This window comes from Phascolarctos cinereus, unplaced genomic scaffold (genome assembly GCF_003287225.1).
Source record: "Phascolarctos cinereus isolate Bilbo 61053 unplaced genomic scaffold, phaCin_HiC Scaffold_2;HRSCAF=192, whole genome shotgun sequence".
NCBI lineage: Eukaryota > Metazoa > Chordata > Mammalia > Diprotodontia > Phascolarctidae > Phascolarctos > Phascolarctos cinereus.
This window is the reverse complement of record NW_027555625.1, coordinates 347,341,010-347,365,416: the sequence shown is the minus strand read 5'-3', so window position 1 is coordinate 347,365,416 and position 24,407 is coordinate 347,341,010. Positions and strand designations below refer to the sequence as shown.

The following is a 24,407-nucleotide window of genomic DNA, read 5'->3' as shown; positions in this document are numbered from 1 at the left end:
CCCGGCGTTGGCGGGTTTCTTTAAATAGAAACCTATACTTTGCTCCTCACTCGCCCAGGGCGAAGGAAGCCGGGACTAAGCTTTTATGAAGGTTTAAATGCAAATGGACGGATGAGTGACGGCAAGGCAGCCAACATCAAAGGCTCCCCAGAGTCTCCGCATTAATGAGCCTCTTTGTTTCCCCGGGCGAGATTACAACAGGTTTCCCTCTCTCAGCCAGGGTTTTATCTGTGTTCTGGCGGGCGCTAAATCTCTGGCCCAGCTTTTCACCAGCAAACTATGGGTAGCAGCTCCCACAAGCCCAGGCCCTAAGCACCTACACAAGGTCGTACACACACACATACAGACACGCAGATACAGTCCCAGAGCGCTAGAGTTCGGTGGCCTTGGGGCTGCCGCCTCCAGCAGTACTGAGGCAACAGGCACCCAGCGAGTACTGCCTAGCGGTCTATGAACCCTCCCACCCCCTCCAGCGCCTCGAGGACCCGGGTATGTAAGCCTTGGTATGTATCCTTGCGGGCACAGGCGGTGCGGGGGAACCGGGTGAAAAAAGGTGCCGCGAAGGTGTTTATTCCCACGTTCCGGGGGCGGGGAGCAGCTAGGACAGCCAAGCACTTTCTGCTGGTCCGAGAGATGAAGCTCAGCGGGGACTGGGCGAAGGCTGGGCAGGGCTGAGCCCGGATGGGACAACTGGACCGAAGTCCCCAACAGATTTCTAGAGAAGGCCAGCGAATTCGGGAGCCTAAGTCTTAAACCGTTACAAGCTGGCGCCGTCCCTGCCCTAGCCCCCGCCCCCTCGCCGAGCTGTGACTCCCGGGGGCCCTCGTCCCCACCGGATCCCTCGGACGCTAAAGCCCTTGTCGTGGCCCCTAGGGTGTACACACACACACACACACACACACACACACACACACACACTCCGTGCGCATGACCCCCATGCACAGAGGCTGTGTGAAAGTGTCTGTATCTGACACGCAGGCACTCGTACACACAGAGACAGAGAAGCCGTCTTGCAGCCTTTCACAAACGAGACTCCCAGGCTCTGGAAGTCACTGCCTCCCCCACCCACCTTCCTTCCAATCCCCCATCAAGGCACAGTCTCCTCCCTCTTCCCCTTCCATCCCAACCTGGTGACCCTGGGAGTGGGGAAAAGTCTCCCAGAATTTGTGGGAAGAGAAGGGGGTATTCAGCTAGGGCTGAGCTTGCCTCCAACGACTGTCCCCTTCCTTCCTCAGCAACCCTCCCTACACACACCCCCTCCCTGTGTCTCCGCAACCACCCCAAGCAGACACTCTGGGAGCACTGGCCCTTTAAGGCTACTCCTCCCTTCCACCTTCTTAGCTTTAGTGTCCGGGCCCCTAGCCCCGCCCCTTCCCCTCATGCCCCGCCCCGTCTCTGTCAATCATCGGCGGCGCCTTTGATGTCTGGAGCTCTGCTCTCTCCAGGAGCTCCGGCAGCACTCCGAGCCTCCCGCGCCTCCAGCTGCTACCGCACCTCCAGCCTCTAGTCTGACCAACCCTCCCGCTCGCTTTTTCACGGAGCCCCCACTTCTAGCCCTTACCCTCCCCCAGCCCCGGGGGAGCCGGGCGCCGGCGCGGGCGGCACACGGGTCAACCTCAGCCCTCCCGGGCAGAGGCGCGGAGAAAGGACCCTCCCCACTACCTCCCCCACAGGCCCCGAGGGTGCCTCAGAAGTTATCCACAGGCAGTTTGGAGTGGAAAAGTGAACCCCAGCGGAGAGAGAGCGGGAGCGAGAGCCCCGCAGCCCCAGCCCGATCATGCCCCAGCTGGGCGGAGGCGGAGGCAGCGGGGACGACCTGGGCGCTACAGACGAGATGCTAGCCTTCAAGGATGAGGGCGAGCAGGAGGAGAAGATTCCCCAGGGGGGCTTCCCCGAGCGGGATCTGGCTGACCTCAAGTCCTCGCTAGTCAACGAGTCCGAAGGCGCGGGCAGCAGCGGCCAAGCCGGGAGCGGCCCGGGCCAGACAGAGGTGAGGGGGAAGCCGAGGAGGGGCTGCTGGGTAGCTGGGGGCAGCCGGGGGCTACACAGAGTGCCTCCCGCGCCTCCTGAGCAGTCTTGGGTGCTCCCTTCTTACTCAGGAGTCTCCCCCCCCGCCCCTCGCCTCTGTCTCTGCCCTGCCCCGGTTCTCTTTCCCTCCTCTGCCACTCTCCTTCCCCCGCGCTCTCATGTTCTCCTTGTCTCCCTCGATATTGGTGGCTGTCTCTGTCTTTCTGTCTCACATATATGTATCAATTTCTTTTTCCTGTCTCTTTCCGTCTCTCTTCCTCTGTCTCCTTTCTCTCTCTTTTTCTCTGTCCTTTTCTCTCTATTTCTCTTTCTCTCGGTGACTGTCCCTCTCTGTCTCTGCCCCCTCCTCTCTCTCAGGCGCTCCGGAGAGCTCAGAACTCCCAGAGGCTGTATCAGGACAAACTCCCAGATGCCTTGGAAGAAGGTGAGTATGGGGACCGTTCAGGCCCACCCACTGACTTTCAACTTACTGCCACCATCAGCAGCAGCACTTCAGGGCCCCTGGGAGGGGGCGGGGACCGCCGGAGGGATGTAGGAGAGCTTTGCCTCCTTCCCCCCAAATCAAAGTGGAGAGTTGTCAGAGGCTTAGATGGGGGACTATTGGGGGCGGGCTTTCAGGCCTCGGGGCACCCCCCCCCGACAGAGTCATTTCCTGTCCACTGACCTTTCTTAAGAATAAACAGACCCACTCCCCCCAACCTCCACCCCAGGTGACTGAAAAGCTGAGGTGCTTCTTGGGGGGGAAAAGTTGGGGACACAGTAGCTGGCCAGGGAGGGGATTGGGGATGAGCGATCACTTGGGGATCCAAGGCTGTGGAGCTGGGTGATTTTGCAGGGTCCCCAAGACAGACACCTTTTCCCTGGTGGATCCCCCCTCCCATGCTTCTGTGTCCACTGACTCCACACACCCCAGGAACCCGCATGGCAACTTATTTTAAAAAACATTGATTTTAAGAAAAAGCAGAAAGATCCCCTTCTTCTCCCCCTCCCCCTGAACACTTCCAGAGGGGCAGTGTGTCTTACAGCCTCTGGTTTCTCAGGCCTCAAGGCCCAGGACGGCAGCGGCGTCGGGATGTACAAAGAGTCTGTGTATTCGGGCTACAATCTGCTGGTGCACTACCCGGCCAACGGAGTAAGTGCAGGAGCTGGAGCTGGAGCCGGAGCAGGAGCCGGGTCTGGGACAGGAGCCGGAGCCGGGACTGGAGCTGGAGCGGTCTCCGGAGCTGGGCAGCCGCTGGTAAGTCTTGCCTCTTAAGTTTATCTCTTCTCACTCTGTCTAGCGCTTCGGACTCTTTGGCCCTAAGTGTATGCTGACAGGTGGAGAACGTTTGCTCATCAAAGAGGGGGAAAAAAAAGCTTCTAGGAAAGAAGAGTCCTGGGCCCAAACCTGGCTAGAAGCCTGATGCACTTCCAGCAGTCACAACTTTCTGTGAGCCTCCTCAGGCCCTGTTTTCAGCAGGGGACCCTCGGATTAAAGGGACAGAAGGGAAAATTGGACACCCGACCAACTCTTCTTCCCCATCCAATCATACAGCTTTCTGTGCAGGGGATTTCTTGGTTTGTCCAGTGCCTTCTTATTTTAGGAGCCATCTCCCACACGCATACAGGCCCTATTTCTAGTGAGATCACTGGGGCTAAACAAGTCAGAGAATTTCATCTCCATTCCAAAGTCGGGATCTATCTAACCCTTTGAAGGTTTGAGCAGGGCTGAGAGGTTGTGCCAAGCAAGGTGATTAAAAATTCCGATTAAAGAATTCTTTCCTAGCTCTACTCAGAAGGACCAAAATTAAAACTGGGAGTTACTTCTATCACTTCTGAAACTAAAAAGGCTTTATAAATTACAATTTATAGGCTTTGAGGAATTTTGCATTCTGGGAAACTTGGCTTTCTGATGGGGTCGCTTTTGATAAATTTGGAGAGTAGGGGCTGGAGGAGGATGGGAGCAGTTCCTGCTATGTCTGTGCAGGCATTAGTACTTACAGTGGAATCTTTGATTTGAGTACAGCTTCAGAGATGTGCAAAACAGCAGGGTAAGAGCCAGAGTCTGCTAGGAGCCCAGCTATTATGGCAGAAGGCCTCTGCCAAGAACACACCCTTTTCCCTCCTCAGTGTTAGGGCACCCAGGCTAGGCCAGCTGGCTGCTCTGTTTGGGGACACCTGGGAAATAGACCATATATGCCCAGCCAGTAAGGGGTGTGTATGTGTGTGTGTGTGTGTGTGTGTGTGTGTGTGTGTGGGAAATCTGAGAGAAATTTCATTCTCTATATCTTCCATTACTGTTCATTAGCTGGTACCTGGATTTTTTTTAGGACAGCTGTTTGTGAAAAAGCCATACACGTACCCTTCCCATTCTCTAATCCCTATGTAGTGTCTAGGAATTGGAGTCTGTATGTGTGGGTCTCCTGTGCTGGGATGGATTGGGCAAATCTTGGGCAAATCTGTTTAATACTTTTAAAGTCTTTGGTGTACACTGAAGCGGAATACTTCCACTGTAGAGCTGGACTCTGCTACTTACTACTCTTCTGACTTGGGACAAATCACTTGGGTCTCAGTTTTCTTATTTGTAAAAGGAGGGAGTTGGACTAGAAGATTATCTCTAAAGTGTTTTCCAGCTCTTCACCTTGTGAGCTCATGTACATATACATGAGCTCATCTTGGCATAATGTATGTATTCCTGCAAAATGTATATAAGTTGAATTTTCAGAAATAGATTCCTGTTTATCATGCACCAAGAAAGCCTATTACTTAAAGGAATTTGGCAGCAGGTCTGTTAATAACTATTTTTAAGGTGTTATTTCTTCAGTTTTTTTTGGGTCTCCTTTAACAAGCTGTTGACTTGTTTTTCATGATTTTCTTGCATCACTCTCATTTCTCTTCCCAGTAGGTCTGTTAATAACTAATAATCTTCAGAAAGATTCTTAGATCATCTCCTAATTTTTGGACATCTAAATCACCATAGACCTTGTTGTCTCAAAGTGGGTGTATGCCCATTTGTCTCATAGTACAATAAAATCTCGTTAATTCAGACTCTACTAATTTGAAATTAGTCATCATTCAGAAGAGGTTGGTGTGACTTTCACCCTTCTTTACCCTAGATAATGCACTATCTTAAGAGAGAAATATCAGTCAACAAACATTTATTTTTAAATAGGCAAAAAATTATATTTGCTCTCAAAGATCTCAGCCTGATGGGGGAAATAATATACAAACAACTATGTACAAATGAGACGTACAGTGTGGGATACATTGAAGATCATCAGCAGGGAAGAGGCACTAGCATTAGGAGTGATGGGAAAAGGCTTTTTGTAAAAGGTGAAATCTTAGCTGGGACTTGAAGGAAGCCACAGAGGCTAGGAGACAGAGAGGAAGAGGGAGAGAATTCCAAGCAAGGGGAACAGACAGTGAAAATGCCCAGAGCTGGAAATGAAGTGTTTTATGTGAGAAGCACCAAGGAAGCCAGTGTTAACCAGATCAGAGAGTATGGGGTGGAAGGAGGAGAGGGTATACTGTATAAGAAGACTGAGAAGATAGGAGGGAGCCCAGATTATAGAGGGCGTTGAAAACCAGAAGATTTTATATGTGATCCTGAAGGAATTGATAGTGTAACTAAAGTTATAGGGAGGAGTGTTTAAACTATTATCATCTTAATCCAAGGAACTGCCAAATGGTGGTAATGCATAAAGCTAGCACTCTGCTAACTGATACAAGGACAAAAACTGAACAGTCAAAGTCAAAGCATTCACAGAGCTTGCTTTCTGCTGGGCAGATGCAACAGATACAAAAGTTAATGGGAAATAGATATAAAGGGACAATATGTGTAACAGATAGAAACACAAGTTAATAGAAAGCATTTACAAAGAGACAATATTTGTAATAGACAGAAACAGCCTCAAGTTAGCCCTGGAATCAAGGGTTCTACCTCTGACCCAGCTGGCAGTCATTTAACCTTTTAGTGCTCAGGGCGACTCTTAAAGATCCCAAGGTGCAAAGCAGGTGTTTGGGGTACACTGGTCAGGAGAATTTCCTCACTGAGAGCTCCTTATGCCAATGAAACTACAGGTCCCCCTCCCTCCCGCATCTCACCCTCCATACAAAGTGATCTGGAGAAGGAGAGGGGGCTGGCAAGTAGGGCTCAGTATATCTAACCACCAGGAAGAATTTTAGGAAGACTATTTGTTTATAAATTACAGATTATTATTTTCTAGTCCTTAAGCGGTCAGCAATACCAGTAGCCTAGTTTGAGCTAAATATAATTGAAAGAATCTTACATTTATATATATATATATATATATATATATATATGTAGTTGTATGTGTGTATATATACTACAGACTACATCTATATGTTTATACACACACACACACACACACACACACACACACACATACACTATAGCCTGTTCAGGCAGCTAGATGGCGCAGTGGATAGAGCGCTGAGTTGGCGTCAGCTGGCTGAGTTCAAATGTGACCTCAGATACTCTCTAGCTGTGCAACCCTGGGCAAATCATTTAACCCTGTTTGTCTCAGTTTCCTTGTCTGTAAAATAAGTGGAGAAAGAAATGGCAAACAACTCCAGTATCTTTGCCGAGAAAACCCCAAATTGGGGGAGGGGGCAGCTAGGTGGCACAGTGGATAGATCACCAGCCCTGAGTTCAAATCCAGCCTCAGGCACTAGATGTGTGAATCTGGGCAAGTCATTTAACCCCAATTGCCTACAAAAAAAAAAAGACGAAAACCCCAAATGGGGTCATGAAGTATCAGATACAACTGAAAGGACTGAACAACAGACTGTTCCCTAGTTTCTCCTTTGCCTTCACAGCATCCCAGTAAGTAAAGTATTTGTGTAAATAAAGATGTAGAGTGAGGGAAGGTATGTGAAAATCATGCGTACTATACAATTTCAAGAAAATATCATTATCACAATGCTAACTTAAATGTTAACTAATTTTTCTCAAAAAGAATACCTAAATCAGAATAATTCCTGAACTGCATTAGGAAGTCAGGAGCCTGGGTTTCTCATCCTTAATCCATCAGTCCATTGTATAACCTTGGGTAGATCCCACTCTGGGCCTTTGTTTCCCCATTTATAAAAATAGAGTTGACTAGAGGGCAGCTGGGTGGTACAGTGGATAGAGCACCAGTCCTGGAATCGAAAATACCAAAGTTCAGATCTGACTAGAAGCTTACCATCTGTGTCAGACCAAGACTCACTTTGTACCACTAACCAGCCAATGTTCTCCAGATCACCAGCCAGGACTTCCTTCTCTTTGGGAGCTCCGTTGAGGTGGGATTTGGTTTTTTTTTTGGGGGGGGTTATACTAAACCTTCATCTCTTTAGAAATCTCTGTTGAGAGATTGCCCTGTTCTTTTGAGGCAAGTCACTTAACCCCTGCCTGCATAAAACTGGAGAAGGAAATGCAAACTACTCTAGTATCTTTGCCAAGAAAACCCCATGGGTAGTATGGTCCATAGGAACACGAAGAGTCAGACAGAATTAAACAATAAGAAAGAGGCTCTCGAGGCAGCGAGGTGGCGCAGTGGATAGAGCACCGGACCTGGATTCAGGAGGACCTGAGTTCAAATCTGGCTCAGACACATAACGCTTACTAGCTGTGTGACCCTGGGCAAGTCACTTAACTCCATTGCCTAGCCCCCCCCCCAAAAAAGAGGCTCTTTTATGTCTCTACTCACTCAAACATTACATTTTCTATGATTCTATGAAAGGTCAGTGACTTTATATGAAATCTAACCATGAACAGCTACCAATCAAAGCTATGACTTAGAAAAGCTGTTGAAAACCTCCAGTACATTAGATGGATCATTTAAAGAGGACTTGCGGAAGAAATGGAAAGAAGGTAGTGATGTGTACTTAAAAGAACACTGAACCTAGTGGTGGGTGAGACCTTGCTTCAGAGCCTGTATCTAATCAGGTGAGATCAGGGACAAATCGCTTGATCTCTCTGAGTCTGCTTTGAGACCCATAAAATGGGGAACCAATAATAGAACTATGCAGGGACAAATAAGATAACATGTGAAATGCTTTATAAACTTTAAAGAGCTATATAAATGTCCGCAATTATTGTAAGAATCAAAGGAGGAGAAGCGTTGTGATTGAACCACTGGAAGGACTGCCAAAATCCATGAGACGGAGGTACTCAAGTACTGAAGTCAAGACATCTTGAAGTATTAGATTGAAACACTGAGTGGCAACCGTGTTTCTGTCTCCATAGATGAGGATGACAAGCCAAGCTTGCTAGGAAGAAATGTCCTTCTTGGCTCTGCAGTCAAAGTTCAATCATATCATCATAGATTTAGAGCCAGAATTGACCTCAGAGGTCATCTAATCCAACCTCTTAATTTTATAGATGATAAAATTGGGGTCTAGAAAGGTTAAGGGATTTACCAACAGTGTTCTTGTTGTTCTGCCATATTTGATTTTTCATGACCCTATTTGGGGTTTTCTTGGCCTTCTCCAGCTCTTTTTACAGATGGGGAAACTAAGGCAAACAGGGTTAAATGACTTGCCCAGGGTCACACAGCTACTAAGTATCTGAGGCTAGATTTGAACTCGGGAAGAAGAGTCTTCCAGACCGTGGGCCTGGCATTCTATCCACTGCTGCTTGTCCGTTACCCAAGATGACACAGAGGTTTAGAGGTAGAGTCCAGGTTCTTTGATGCAAACATCAGCAAAGTTGTCTCTTGCTGTGCTTAGGAAATTTAAGTTGCCTCCTCTCTCACACCTGATGTCCTGGGAATGCTGCCTGAACAAGTGTACTTTCTTTTTTTTTTTCCCAGCCAAAAACAAGGTTTATTAAAGATCCACCATATTAGCCAGAGTCTTAAGGAATCTGAGCATCTGTGAGCTATTGATACAAGTATACTTTCCAGTGGAACTCAAGTTTAGAATATTGCTTCTAATAAAAGTGCTTCTTTGGAAAGAGCTCCCTAATGTGGATACACATACATAGAAACAGACAATTTGTCTTATCAGCAGCACAGAGTCTAATCTAGGCAACCAGGATAAGTTTAACAGCTTTTTCTGAAAATACCTTTGCCCTGGATTTGGATTCCAATATCGCCTGTATAACCTTGGACCTAATCTTTCTGGGTCTCGCTATCTTCATCTTCAAAATGAGAAAATGATAAAAATCCTTTCCATCTCTAAGTTTATGATCCTAGGAACCTGTGGCCTCTCTTGGGTCTGACTATGAGCACATGAGAAGAGATATAGTGGCACAGTAAATACAGCACTGGGCCTAGAATCAGGATGCGCCTGAGTTCAAAGCCAGCCTCAGACACTAACTGTGTGACCATGGGCAAGTCATGTAACTTCTGTTTGCCTCAGTTTCCTTAACTGTAATTAGGGAGAATAATAGCACCTACCATCCAGGGTTGTGAGGATCAAATGAGATAATATTTATAAAGTGCTTAGCACAATGCCTGGCAGTAATAGGCACTATGTAAATTCTAGCTATCATCATCATCATCATCATCGTTATCAAAAGACTGAGCCTGAAATACACTAGCATTTATGGATAGATTAGTTGGTCTATGAGTAGTGACAGTGGCCAGGGGGCTTGCTCTGTCTTTGATGGCCTGAATGATATATTCCTTTGTCTCTAGTACCTACAAGTTCCTTAGAGTGAAATTGGGTCCTTGTGACCTCAGTGAGGGGGGAATAATGGAAGGGGAGAGGTTTAAGGGAAGGTCTCCTTCTGCCAGGCCTCTCCATACATCCCCCACTCTTCTCATTTGTCTTTTAAATAAGACATTTTGTCAGAGCATCTATCAGCAGTTGCTTTCCCTGTATCCTCCTGCAGAGATAAGTAGATGAGGACTCCTTCACTACAAACTTGTTATAGATCTCTCTCTGCCCTACCTGCTCATTGCGGTCATCAGGAGAGGAGGAGGAGGAGGAAGGAGGGGCTTCTAGTCTGAGATCCTAGAAGTGGGCAGGCATCTGGCTAAGAGAGACACTGAATCTAGGAACTGAAGGAGGTCACCATTAAGAAAGGCTGGGCAAGAAGTAAGAAAGGAGTAATGTGTGTGTGTGGGGGGAGCAAACCTTAATATAACAAAATGTCCAATTTATTAAGCAAACCATAATACATTAAAATCTTGTATACTGTTGAAAAGCAAGTTGGTACTAAAACAGGCAAATGAGTGGCTGGCTGATCATCTCAGACCCTTTTTTAAATGGGACAGATTTTCTGAAAACACTAGCTTCTTACGAATCTGTCGGTCTGGAGAGGGAGCAGGGTATCTCAGTGGGAAGAGCACTGTACCTGGAGTTAGGAAGACCTGAGTTCAGACTCTGATACTTACCAGCTGTGTGGTCCTGGGTAAGTCATTTAACTGCTGTTTGCTTCAGTTTCCTCAGCTGTAAAATGGGGATAATAAATAACAGCACCTAACTTTGCAGGGTTGTTTTGAGGATTAAATGAGATAATATTTGTAAAGAGCTAAGCACAGCACCTGGCACATAAATGTTTGTTCCCTCCCCTCCCCCTTCTGATAAGAAAGAGAATTCAGGATCAAGGTTTTTGTTTTGTTTTGTTTTTCATGCCATTTGAGCCTCATTGGGTATGATGAAGTAGGCCTGCAGAAAATCACTAACCCAGACTAGTAACCATCTCTTGACTTTTTTCTCCCTGGCTGTGGCCTGGAAGGAGAGCTAGAGCTGGCAAAGATCATTGACATTCTAGTCAATGTGATGTGTTGATCTGGTGCAAAGGAAAACCTTCCCTTTATCTGGCAGGGCATCCTCATAGTTCCTCCTTCTAATCGAGGCATCTGATGGAGACAATAGATGGAGACTGTTTTTAAGGAGGTATGAGCTCTCTGCATACCTTATTTGCTATAGGGGAACTTAGCACTTTGTACTAAAAGTACATTTCTTGACGTTTGGAGGGTGACCACAGCTGATAGAGAACTCAAGTTCACACAATATTCTGGGTGGCTACAATCTGCTGAAAAGAGAAGATGCTCAGTTATCTGATTTCAGGGAGTACTCCGTATCTGTCTATTAGATTTTCTCTGACTTAATTTCAGTCTTCCCCTACCAACTCTTTCCTGATTACCTGAAAACATGCTCAGGTCTATCCCATTCATTAAAAAAGGAAAGAAAAAACCTTTCACTACACTTTGCAATACTCTCATGCTAACATTCTATCTCTTTTCCCTTTTCATTCCAGAGTTATAGAAAGAATCCCCTACATTCGCCCCTGACTTCCTCATCCCTCACTCAGTTCATAACCACTTGTAATTTGCTTCCTACTTACTGAAACTGTTCTCTTCAGCATTGCCAAAATCTTTTTAAAATACATTTTATTGCTATATTTTGGTTTTTTGATAGCACCAGAATTTCTCCCAGTATTCCCTCCCCCTCCCCCTACCAGAGGGACATACCATATAACAAATAATATCTCAAAATAAAAATTAGAGGAAAAATCAGCAAAACCTAACAATAAATCAAAAAAGTTTGAAAATAGATGCAATTTACCATACCCATGGACCTCCCACTTCAGCAAAGGATTGGGTTAATGGTGTCTTCTTATTTCCCCTTCTGTGGTACCATATTCACTTTTTGTTATCTTTGAGCATTCGCTTTTGCTTATTTTGATTGTTCTTTTCATTTACATTGTTCTAGTCATTATGCATGCTGTTTTCTTGGCTCTGTTTACTTCAGTTTTCATCAGTTCATGTAAGTCTTTCCATGCTTCTTGGTATTCATTAATATTTTTCGTGTCTTATGCCACAATAATATTCCATTACATTCATGTACTACAATTTGTTTTTGTTTCCAATTCCTTACTATCACAAAAAGTGTTACTGTAAATATTTTGATGTGCAGGAAGACTTTCTTATTATCAACAACCTTTTTGAAGGATAAGCCTTGTAGTAGTGGAGTCTCTGGGTCAAAGGATATTGAAATTTTAGTAATTTTATTTGCATAATTCTAATTTGATTTCCAAAATTGTTATACTGATTAATAGTCCTTCCAACCTATATTTCGCTCACTCTTAGTGATTTGGAATGTTTTTTCATATAGTTGTTAGTAGTTTAAAATTCTTCTTTTGAAAAATGTTTGTTCATTGTCCTTTGCCCCCTTATCTATTATGGAATGGCTTTTAGTATTAAATATATCTGTTAGTTGTCTATATATTTTTGATACTAAAACTTTATCTGAAAAATATGAAATAAAGATTTTTTTCCCATTCAGCCACTTTCCTTTTGTTTGTTCAGAAGCTTTTAGATTTTACATAATCAAAGTTACCTGTTTTGTCTTTTATAATTGCCTTTATCCCTTGTTTGGTTCAAAATACATTTCCTACCCATGGCTGTAAAAGATATAGGATCTGCTTCTTTTCTAATTTTTTTATTATTAAGGCTATGTATCCATTTAGACTTTGTTGTGGAATATTTGCATTAGATGTTGGCCTACGCCTAATTTTGCCATACTACTTTCTAATTTTCCTAGCAGGTTTTATCGAATAGAGCATTCTTTCTTAAGTAATTTATGTTTTCCAGTATATTGAACACTGGATTATTGAGGTCCATTGTTTCTGATTCTCCTTTGTCTAGTTTGTTCTGTTGAGCAATTATTTCTCTATTCTTCAACAAATGCCAAATAATTTTGATGCCTGCTGTTTTCTAATGGAGTTTGAAGTCTGGAAGTCCTATTCCTCTTCATTCCTACCTTTTTTTCATTATCTCCCTTAATATCCAAAATCTTTTGTTTCTCCAAGTGAATTTTATTACTATTTTTAATCAAGTTTTGTAAAGTGTCCCTTTGATAGTTTGCTTGTTTTAGCATTAAAACTGCAAAATAACTTTGGTAGTTTGGGTACTATTATATTGGTATAGCCCAGCTACGAGCACTGAATATTATTATAGCTATTTAAGTTGTTCTTTCTTTCTTTAAGGAACACTTAGTAATTTAATCTATTCAAGCATTTTGTGTCCTTTGGTAGATTGATCCTCAAATATTTTATGTATTTTGTAGTCATTTTAAATGGGATTTCCCTTTCTGTGATTGCCTCTCGAATTTTGTTGTTACTATATAATGTCTGCCAATTTTGAGGCTTTACTGAAGCTAGTAATTGTCTCAGTTAGTATCTTTTTGATTCCCAAAGATTTTGTGAATAAACCATCACGTTACCAAAAACAGGGATATTTCATCTCCTCTTTGCCTGTCTTTACATCTTTAAGTTCTTTCTCTAGTTTTATTGCTATTGCCATCATTTCTAGACCGGTACCAAGTAACAGTGGGAAAAGTGAGCGGCCTTGCTCTATTCTTATATTTTCTGGAACGGTTATCCCCGTTGCACATGGTGCTTGCTTTTGCTTTTAGATTGATACTGTTTATGACATCAAAAAGTCCCACTATGCCATACTTTGTAGGGTTTTAACATAAATGAGTGCTGTACTTGGTCAAAGGCTTTTTTCCCCTACATCTATTGAGAGAACTCTATGGTTTTGTATGCTTTTGTTTTTTAATGCAAATAGTTAATAATTTGCTTATTTTCCTAATGAACCATCCTTGCATCTCATATAAATTCAACTTGAGCTGGGTATGGTCTTGTTTTTGTTGTTGTTCAGGCATTTCAGTCATGTCCGATTGGCCATAGTGTTACACGCTTCTAATCTCTGCTACTGAGGAAGTTTGGTCTGGTGGATTGTTTGATTTCAAGTAGTAGAGCTAAAGCTGCTTGGGTGTCCACACTTAATTCCAGCATCCAATATGGTGAGCCCCTCTGAAGTGGGGAGCCACAAGGCTGCCTTAGGAAGGTGAACTGGCCCCGCTTGGGAGAGATTGAGAACCAGTCACAATCATTTGATTAATCAATCAATCTTGGTCATAAAAATTAGGCATATACACACAGAGTAGAATGTAGTGTTTATGTGGTAAACAAATACAGTGTTTTAGGAGCTCAGAGGATCTTCTCAGATTCTTGCTAGAAAGAGTCAGCTTCATGGAAAAGGCAGGGCTTAAGCTGGGGAGGGGTCTTCAAGGTTGGGTAGATTTGAACAGATGGAAATGAGGGAGAGAAAACAGAGAAGGTTGTTAATCAGTTAAACATAGTTTTACTTCATCATAGTTCCACAACTTTAAAAAAACATGATTTATATAACCTATAACATATTTCAAGAATGGCTTCATTTCCTTGGCTACAAAGAGCTTTGAAGAATCTAACTGTATACTCAGTTGAATGTTACTCTATGGTCTAAGAAGGAGCATTCAAGCTTGTTTCATGCAAACTCCCAGCTAGTCAAGACTAGTCAACAAGCATTTATTAAGTTCTTACTATGTTCCAGAAACTATGCTGAGCTCTAGGGTTACAAACAAAGGGGGCACTAACAGTATGGGGGAGACAGAAAAAGCCTTCCACAGACGGTGGAATTTGAGATGGTACTTGAAGGAAGCCAAGGAAAAAATTAAGAGATGAGGAGAGAGAACATTCCAGGCATGGGGACAGCCAATGTAAAGTCAAAGAAGGAAGATAGAATGTCACGTCCAGCAGAGTGATTAGTCTATGTTCATAGTATGGAAAGTCAAACAATTTCCCCCATCTGGCACTGGGGACTTTGGGGAGGTGGAGTTGAGAAGGGAGCTAAAAGAGGGAGGGTAAGTAATGACATTGCAAGCTCAGACAAGTCTCTACCCCAGACTACTTAGATCTTGGAAGTGGACATTCACAATGGAAACTCTGGGAAACTCCTTTGTGGGGCCAGTCTGGTTAATTTTCCTCGGTCTTCCAGGGTGCACGTTTATCTTGTTCCAAACCTTCAAACTCAAGCTTGCTTCTCATCTTAAATGGCTGAAAACTGAACTTGAGGTCAAGAGAGAAACCCAAGTTCGAATCCTCACCCTGATGATCACTGTTGTGTAACAATGCAAAAGTCAATTCACTGGGACAGCTAGGTGGCGAAGTGGATAGAGCATTGGCCCTGGAGTCAAGGAACTGAGTTCAGATCTGGCCTCAGACACATAACATTACACATAACAGCTAGTGTGACTCTGGGCAAGTCACTTAACTCTAATTGCCTCCCCAAAAATTAAAAAAAAAAAAAGGCACTTCTCTGAGATTTAGAGATAATAATTTTCAGTCTAATTATGTTGAAAGCATTTTGGAATGACCTTAGCATGCTATGTAAAGGTGAATTATTACATTATTATTATTCCTCTCTCTCAAAGGAAATCACCATGGCCAACCCCCCCCCAAAAAAAAAACCACGAGAAAGATTCTGAAGAGTTCTGTAGATCTTGGTGTCTCTCTCCCTACAATTCTTTCAACATGAGTTTTGATTATTTTCATTTTGCTTTTTTTTTTTTTGCTGAAGCTATAGAGAAAGAGGCACATTGTGCTGCTGCTAGTGACACTGCTTTTCTATCCAGTCTTTCTGCAGAGAAATCTTGTATCATCTTCCAAGAAATTATTGAAACTATTTAGACCTTTCTAGTCCACTGTCATGTCCACCCCTCTGATTTTACATATATGCAAACTGAAGTACAAGGAGATGCCAGGAGCAAGAGAGAAGGGCTTAGGGAATAAGGTCTAGACACGTATGGCCCACCACCATCTTGTCTGGTAGAGGAAGTAGCAACTGTGTCTGCTTGCCTTCTGTCTCACAATCACCTTTGTCCTACCAAGATTGCCCTGCGTGACAGATGTTATTCTAAGTGCTTTACAAACTATCTCATTTGATCCCCACAACAGCCCTGTAAGGTAGTTTGTTAATTACACCCACTTTATAGCTGAGGAAACTGAGGCAAACATCAATTAAATGACTTGTCCAGGATCACATAGCTAGTAAGTGTCTGAAGCCAGATTTGGACTCAGATCTTCCTGACTCCAGACCCAGCACTCTATCCAGTATACCACCTATATGACATAAATACTCCAGAGGTCCCTGATCACAGTGCCATTATACTGGTCCAGCTCCAGCTAAGACTGCCTTGCCTGTTCAACTGCAGTCAGCCACTGATGGCTTGGGAAAGCTATGAAACAAAGGCTCCTGAGACCCTGGTCCCTAAGGGAAGAGGAGATAGATGGCAACTCTATAATTGGAGGCATTCAGGAACACCTCATCAGAGGAAAAGGTTTCCTATCTCTCTATGGCCTGCAGCAGACTGAGGGCATCCTGTGTAGTTGCCAGTTTTGCTGTGGAACCAGGGATTAAAATATAGTGAATCACTCAGTAGCCATCTGGCCCTCTAGGTGGGCTTCCTCACTAAGACTGCTCTAACAGGAAGGTCCCATCCTGCCCCCAAGGCTGCTGATAATTCTCAGGCAGCGTAACAGAGACACTGGGGAGATGGAAGCAGAGACATTTACCCCAGCGCCCCAGGGGGGCTCAGACACTAGGCCATAGGCTTAGAAAGGAGTCTTTTCCTATCTTTTGACAAGAGTTATAGGGAGAGTTTGATGACTCTGTTTTTGTTTCAATAAATAAGTGTCCCTGTACAGGGGTGATGGTAGGCACTGGAAGTGCAAAGATACATACCACATACATTCTGCTTTCAAGGAGCTTATAGCATAATAGAATGACAGATATTCATGAATAATTATGATACCAAAGAAAATGAGCTAAGTGCAAAGGAGATGTCCAAGCAAAGCACTGTGAGAAGTTTGAGGAAGGAGAAGTTGAGGATGAGGGAGGGGATTCTGATTCAAGGATTCAAGCAATGTGTGAAAGTGGTTAGCACGCTGGGCCTGGAATCAGGATGATCTGGATTCAAATCCATCCTGAGACTTTTAATAGCTGTGTAACCCTGGGCAAGTCACCTGACCTTTCTGAGTCTGTTTCCTTGTCTATAAGATGGGGAAAATAACAGCACCTATCTTACAGGGTTAGTCTGAGGATCAAAAGAGATAATGTGTATAAATTGCCTTCCTTAAGGTATTTTATGTGCCATTTTATTTATTATATTTATGTGTCATTATTAAGTGATGGTACCCAACAGAGATGAAGAGAGGCAAAGGAGTCCTTTTGTTGTCATTCACCCAACCAATCGTGACCCCATTTGGGGTCTTTTTTTTTAGGAAAGATACTGGAGTAGTTTGCCATTTCCTTCTCCAGTTCATTTTATAGACAAGGAAACTGAGGCAAATAGGGTTAAGTAACTTGCCCAGGGTCACACAGCTAGTAAATGTCTGAGGCCAGATTTTAATTCAGGAAGGTGAGTCTTCCTGACTCCAGACCCAGCACTCTATCCACTGTGCCACCTAGCTGCCCAAAGGAGTTCTTTACAAGTATAGTATGAGTAAGGGAATGGAGGTAGGAGAAAGTGAGAGGAGAAGAACCAGAGAAAAAGTTGGTTTGGCTGGAACATAGATTATATAAAGCAGAGTAACAGGAAGAAAGCTGGGAAGGTAGACTGGGGTCAGACTGGACAAAGTCTTGAATGTCAGCATCTGGGGTTTATGCTAAATTTAGTAGGTATGGAGGAACTTCTGAATGGTTTTGATAAAGAAGCAATGGTTTCAGTAGCATATTAGAAAGATTATCGAGGTAGCTTTATGGTAGATGGAATGGAAAGGAAACAAAATTGAAGGCAGGGTGACTGATCAGAAATTTAGTGTGATTGTACAGGCTGAAATAAGGGCCTGAATTAGTATAGTGGCAATGTGAAGGCGAAGGAAGGAATGATGAACACAAGAGATCCTACAGAAGTATATTTAATAGGACTTGACATAGAGAAGAGTCTAAGATGATGATGAGATTTTTGAACCTGGCTCTTTGGGAGGATAGTGGTTCCTGGGAGTTGGGGGAATAGGGAGCAAGTTTTAAAGAAAAGTTGATGAATTCAGTTTTGGACATACTGATGTGTGGAGATGTGGATGAGAACAGTAGGATGTTTCTAGCAGGCAGCTGGGAATATCCAAGGGGATATCAAAGAAAGGAAGACTAAGTGAGAGCTTGGGTCAATCACTTAACTTCTCTGAGGCTCTGTTTCCTCATGTGTAAAATGATGGGATAATAACCCTATCTCTCTCATAGGGTTGTTGTTGAGGAGCAAATGCCAGAAAAGTGATTTTTCAAACCTTCAAGTGCTTGTAACTCCTAGCATTACCTTTTCTGGGCCTCAGTGTCCTCACCTGGAAAATGAAGGGAGTTGGATTAAAAACCTTCAGGATCTCACCAAGCTCTAAATTATGATCTATGGTGTTGATTTGGGAGTTATTTACATAGAAATGATCACTGAAGTCTGAGTAGTAGATGAACTTGCCAAGGGAAAAGTAGAAAAAAGGGTCAAAGGCAGACCACTGGGAAACATAACGCAGTTAATTAGTAAAAGCAGGAGAGGATGACTGGAGAACCATGAGTTCAGAAAATAGAAGTAATGAAGAAGAGGATATTGAGAAGGGAGTCAGCAATGTCAAATGTTGTCAAAAGGTCAGGGAGAATGAGAACATAAAAAGCCATTGGATTTAGCCGTTAGTGACTTCAGACATCTGTTTCCATGGAATGATGGGGTGGGAAGCCAGATTGCTAGGGGTGGAGGAATGAGTGGATGGTGAGAGAAGAGGCAGCGAGTGTAAACTTTGTGGAAGTTTATTATGGAAAAGGAAGAGAGTAAAAGGATGGTATATTGAAGGTATGGAAGGTCAAGGGAAGGGGGTATTTTGTTTTCTTCTAGGAGTGGAGAGCACTGAGCATGTTTATAGATAGAGGGAAAGGAGCCAATAGCAAGGGAGAGATTGATAATACACAGGACATAGGTGATCGATGCTAGAGTGACTTTCCAAAAGAGAAAGGAGATGGGATCAAGAACAGAAATGGAAGTGTTAATCTTGCCAAGGAAGAGAGTCACTTCCTTCAGAAGAAAATAGATGGACACTGTGAGGTTTAAAGTAGTAGAGGAACTACTAATCTTTTCTGAGCCTCAGTTTCCTCATCTGTCAAATGGAGAGAATAATCCTTGCCCTGCCCACCTCACAAGACGGTTCAAATGAAATAATGGATGTGAAAGTCTGCAAACAGGATGGGTGACATTATTATTTATTCTGTTGCTCTGAGCCCACTTGCAAAATTAAAGTTGCGTGGCCTGCTTTTTCCTTGGCCTGTCTGCTCTGGGAGTGCCTTTGGTGGTTGCTTTGCTCTTTTGACTCCAGCTCCAGGAGGGTAGCAGGTAAATTGGGTAGGAAATGGTCCCAAAACTTTATGACCTTTAGGTCACATCTAGAGAGAATCCCCGATAGAAGAAAGTCCCATACTTCAAGACATCCAGCTGCCGAAGCTGAAGTTCGGAAGTCTTTCCCCAGTGGTAATTAAAGAGCTAATGACATTTTTCCAAAGAGGAGGTTTAGGTGAGGAATTAAACATGTCTCCAGAGGCTTGGATGTCAAAGTAATTATTGGATAAAAGATGTAACTAATTGGCTGGATCAGAGCAGCCTCTTGGGACAGCCTCAAGAGGCTGGGTTGGCAATTCTGGGATGTTACCGGTCCTTCTAATTGTCCAGAAGTTTCCTTTTGCCCCTGAAGCTATGAAGTATCCTTTGTGATTACTGGTGCCCTGGGAAGAGTTTCCAATTAAGACTTTTGTTTTAGGAAGCAAATGCTTTATCTGGTTACATTGTAATCACTGCAGACATTTGCTTCTCAATCCCACAGATCCACAGAATTTTGGAGCTAAAAGGGGCCTTAGAGGTCATTTAATCCAACATCCCTCCTATTACAGATGAGGAACCAGGAAAGCCAGAGAGATTAAAAGGCTTGCTTGAAGTTACATAGTAACTGGTGAGGCTAGGTCTTAAAATCAGGCCTCCAAACCACCAGTGTAGTGCACTTTTTACAATGGCCACACGGCCTCTCAGTGCTCTCACTTTCGGAGAGGAAAACCAAGGTCTAGAAGAGAGTTGCTCAGAGTTACACAAGAAGTTAGTGGCGGAGCTAGAACAACCCCCATAGGTAGAGTGATTTGTTATTTCCTCCCAAGAGCTCTGAGAGATAGGTTATCTCCATTTTACAGCTCAGAAAACTGAGCTTCAGGGATGGGGAAAGATTTACTTCTGGTCACATAGCTGGTAAGTGGCAGAGCCAGGAGTAGAAGCCATCCGTATCTCCTAAGTCTAGGGCCAGTGTTCTAATATTACTTGGTTGTCACATTTTCTAAAAACAAGGAAGAGTTCATATTGAAACCCCTGAAGCCAGAAATAAATTGAGGTGAAGCACCATTTTAAACAAACTCATATACTAAAATCCAAATAGCAACATTAGGGGATATTACAAAAGTATGAGGACCCTGAGTTCTTTGAGACAACCCTTTTCCCCTTAGGGCAGAGGCTACAAGAGCCTGGAGGTCACCCATAGGGTCACCTTTTTAGCAGCAAGAAAGTTATGGTAATCATGCCTCACATCTCTGTAGCTCTTCTTGAGCTCTTCATGGCCTGGTCCTGGATCTTCTCCTGTGCCTGTACATGCGTGCTGTCCCTCCTCCCCCACCCACACTACTGTAGCCAAGCATGGGGCTGGATATATGGCCAGTGCTTAGTAAATGCGTGGTGATTAGCAGATATGGTCTGGCTGGGGAGACAGGATTCAAAAATGCTAGAGACTCACCACTGAGGCAGTGCTTTTTGTTGCATTGGGAGAGAAGAGGAGACTCAAAAAGGGCCCAGGGTAGTCAAGAAATGAGACTAGAGCTGTGAGTAGAAAGAGGAGGATCTTGTGAGGTGGAAGGTAAGAAGGCTCTTCAGGCAGGGAAAACTCTTATCAGTAAAACTACATAAGACAGGAGTGAGCTTTGAAGTGCAAGGGAGAGTCGAGAGTACAGCAGCAGAAGAAGATAACAATTTGAACACATATTTACATGGCTCTTTAAAGTTTATTGGGTATCTTCCTCACAACAACCCCCTGAGGTAGATGGATGTGTGGGACAGCAGAAAGGCCAATGGTTAGACAGTGAGTGTGGAGCCAGATTATGGAGGGCCTTGAATGCTATGGTAAGTAGCCTGGAAGTTATGTAGTCAGAATGTTTGCTTCCCAGAAAAGTCACATTTCCTACTAAGGAAATAATTTTTAATCTAATTCCTATCCCATTCTCCCCTACTCTCCACCCCATGACCCTTATCTATAACCCATTCCTCAGCCCCTTGACTGCAGCCATGCCCAGGCTGAAGGATAAGATCCAGTATGGTGTAGTGAGCCAGGGATCTGAATGCCTCAACTTGGCCACCAGCTATCTGTGTGACTTTGGACAAGTCAGTCAGCCTCTCTGGGTCCTAGTCTCCTCTTCTATCAAATGGACATATCAATTAGTTCTTGAATAACACAAAGGCTGATCAAACAATACTGTTTTTAAGGGTGCAAGGGAGCAAAAAGTATGGAAAATGAGGAAGTGGTTAATAGTTTCAAATGCCATGGAAAGATCAAGAATGATGTATTCTGAGCAAAGGCCATAAGTCTGGGCAGGAAAGAGGTGATAGGTGCTCTTTGAGAGATCAGCCTCAGTTAAGTTTAAAAAAAAAAAAAGAGGCCAAATTTCAAGGGACTGAAAGAGGAAGCAGTGGCCAGGGAGAAGCAGCAATAGGTTCAGACCACATTCTCAAGAAGAAAGGAGAGGAATGGGATAGTAGCTAGAGGAATTAACAAGGTCAAGTGAAGTTTTCTAAGATAGGTTATTTGCAGATAGTGAGAAGGATCTGGTACAGAAGAGTATTCTGTACTTTTCAGAGAGTTTGCACAGACATTATCTTATCTGATCCTTGTCCCAGTTCCATGATATTGGTTACATGCCATTATTCCCATTTTACAGATGAAGGAACTAAGACCCACAAAGACAAAGTTATTTGCCAAAGATCATGCAGCAAGCTGGTGACCACACCATGTTTAAAATCCAGAATTCTGGAACAGCCATCAGTCACTAATTTTTATTGAGGGACAGTATCCACACTTTTATTTCTGCTGTTAGTTACTTATCCTCTGTAAAGATCTCACACCCAAGCAGCAATTGAAACCTTCTACGGAGACTTGGGGAGCCCAAGCTGGGAGCTAGTATCAGAGTCCAAAACAGAAATAAGAGTAGGGAGAAGTCAGAATACAAAGCTGGTTTACCAATTGGAACTCAATTAAAATTCAAGCAACACCTAATGAACGTATCCCGTGTGTTGCACACAGTGCTGGGTGCCAGGAGAGACATCAGGTTTGTATAAAATGAAGCCCCTACCCAAGTGGAGCATGCAATCTAGTAGACGGTTAGGACACACACAAAGGTAGAACTGTAACAGAATAACACGTGTTCAGCAATTAATAATACAGAGAAGTGGTATTTGAGGTCTGAGGGGGGTGTTGTTACTAACTGGAAATTGGGAAGACTTCAAAGGGAGGGGTGGCCTTTGGGTTATACTTTAAAGGACAGGTAGGAATCCAGGCAGAGGAAGAGGGAGGCCATTCTAAGCAAAGAAAACTGCATAAGCAAAGGCCCAAAGGCAGGGGATTACAGAGCATTTCAGTGAAATCAGTATTCCAGGTTTCCTGCATGAGAACAATATGAAATCAGACCGGGCAGGCTCAGCAGTCCAGGTGAGGCCGTTCGAGGAAACAGGGATTGCTGTGGTGGTCGAGGGTATGAGAATAGATGTGAATAGGAGTCAAGGGACCACATTAGGCTGGCAGGGCTAACCCAGTGGGTGTTGAAAAAGTCAGGTCTGGGGCGGTTAGGTAGCACAGTAGATAGAGCACTGGCCCTGGATTCAGGAGGACACGAGTTCAAATGTGACCTTAAACACATAACACTCAGTAGCTGTGTGACTCTGGGCAAGTCATTCAACCCCAATTGCCTCCAAAAAAAAAAAAAGAAAAGAAAAGAAAGAAAGAAAAGAAAAATTCAGGTTGATTTTTCTCCATTCATTTTGGGAGTGTAATGCTATTGTTTTGCTTTTGCATTTTTTTGTGTGTATATTGAGGATGAGGGCGTTGTGTGCCCCCTTCAGACCCGTTACACACCAATGTTTTATATCACTAATATACTTGTCATATTATTATGTATTATAGTTAGCTCTGTGTGTGTCACATTCCTCTGCTAGACTGTTTGCTCTCCACATGGGCAGGGGTCATGTTTTATCTAAACTTGGTCTCTCTCCTGGCAGCCAGCATAGTGGATGTATGTGTGTGTCCTGGGACTTTACAGTTTTCTAAATGGCCTAGAGACTGGAAAAGTTTAAGATCTATTACCACAGATCAATTTACAAAAATTTTATTTACACACAAAATTTTTTTGGTACATTTTGTTTTGAAACATCGCTCACTTTCTAACAACAAAACCACCCCACACCATTGTTCCTTCCTAGAAAAAATGAGTTAAGCAAACATGCCCAATAGAGTGATCTGGACTAAAACTATGCCCCTTTATATTATTAGTTTATTGATTTATACATAACTTTTAACATGTTTTATTGCTCTTTTTTTTTACACCACTCAATTCCCATGACTTTCTATCCTCCTCCCAATTCCTCCCCACAACCCATAAATCCCTCCCTTGTAATAAATAAATACAGTCAAGAAAAACAAATCAACATATTAGCCCCATCTGACAAGGTATGCCTCATTCTATACCTAGAGCCCACCAGGTATTTGCCAAAATTTGGGAGGCATGCTTCACCATCAGTCTTCCAAAGTCATGACTGGTCACTGCACGGATTAGAATTCTAGTCTTTCAATTGTGTTTTCCTTTATATTGTTTTTCTCCTGATTCTGAATATCTTACTCTGTTCATATAAATCTTCCCAGTTGTTCTCTTGGTTCGAAATGTTTTATTCTGCTCATACAAGCTTTTTCAACCCTTTCTGAATTCTTCACATTCATTCAATTTTGCAGTACAATAATATTGTTCAGCCATTCTCCAATTAATGGGCATGTACTTTGCTTCTAGTTCTTTATTAAGTGCTGCTATAAATATTTTTGTACATATGAGAACTTTCCACTGTCTTTGATCTTCTTGGGGTAATAGTGTCAAAGGGTGTATGCACTATTTATACACATGTGTTTTCAAGAACACTTCTACTACATAGAATGGTGCCCACCTCAAATAACTTTAGTGCTATTAGGACCCTGAGCATGTTTGCAAATATTTTCACCCCTTAATACCAAACAAACAACTGTGTGTTGGTCAAGTAGAAATGACTCTATTATTGAGTATCTATGTGACCTGAAGCAAGCTTTTTCCTTCTCTGAAACTCATTTTCCTCTTCTGTAAAATGAGGGTAGCAGTTTAAATGATGCTGAGGCCAGAGATACAGAACAGACTTGAGATTTCCTTCAGATAGGGAACCTCTGCCACGGCCGGTCAGCATTTTCTTTGCAACTTCCAGTCTTAGAGAGTTGCCTAGAGCCCTGACTTGCCCAGGGTCACACACTCAGAATATGGTGACGT

General features: G+C 43.5%; 1 protein-coding gene across 8 annotated transcripts in view; it reads left to right on the top strand.

Annotated features, from left to right (window-relative positions):
- The first annotated feature begins 346 nt into the window (after positions 1-346).
- TCF7 (transcription factor 7) overlaps positions 347-24,407 on the top strand; it is a 124,653-nt gene continuing 100,592 nt past the window's right edge. For 2 of the 8 annotated variants that reach the window (XM_020991180.2, XM_020991185.2), the window contains exons 1-3: positions 1,398-1,990; positions 2,386-2,452; positions 3,069-3,265. In XM_020991180.2, coding sequence (XP_020846839.1) covers positions 1,778-1,990; positions 2,386-2,452; positions 3,069-3,265 — 477 coding nt within the window. In that variant the 5' untranslated portion in view covers positions 1,398-1,777. Of the gene's footprint in view, positions 504-1,397; positions 1,991-2,385; positions 2,756-3,068; positions 3,266-24,407 lie in introns of those variants that run through there. The other 6 variants (XM_020991179.2, XM_020991183.2, XM_078150365.1 and 3 more) reach the window with 6 other exon arrangements.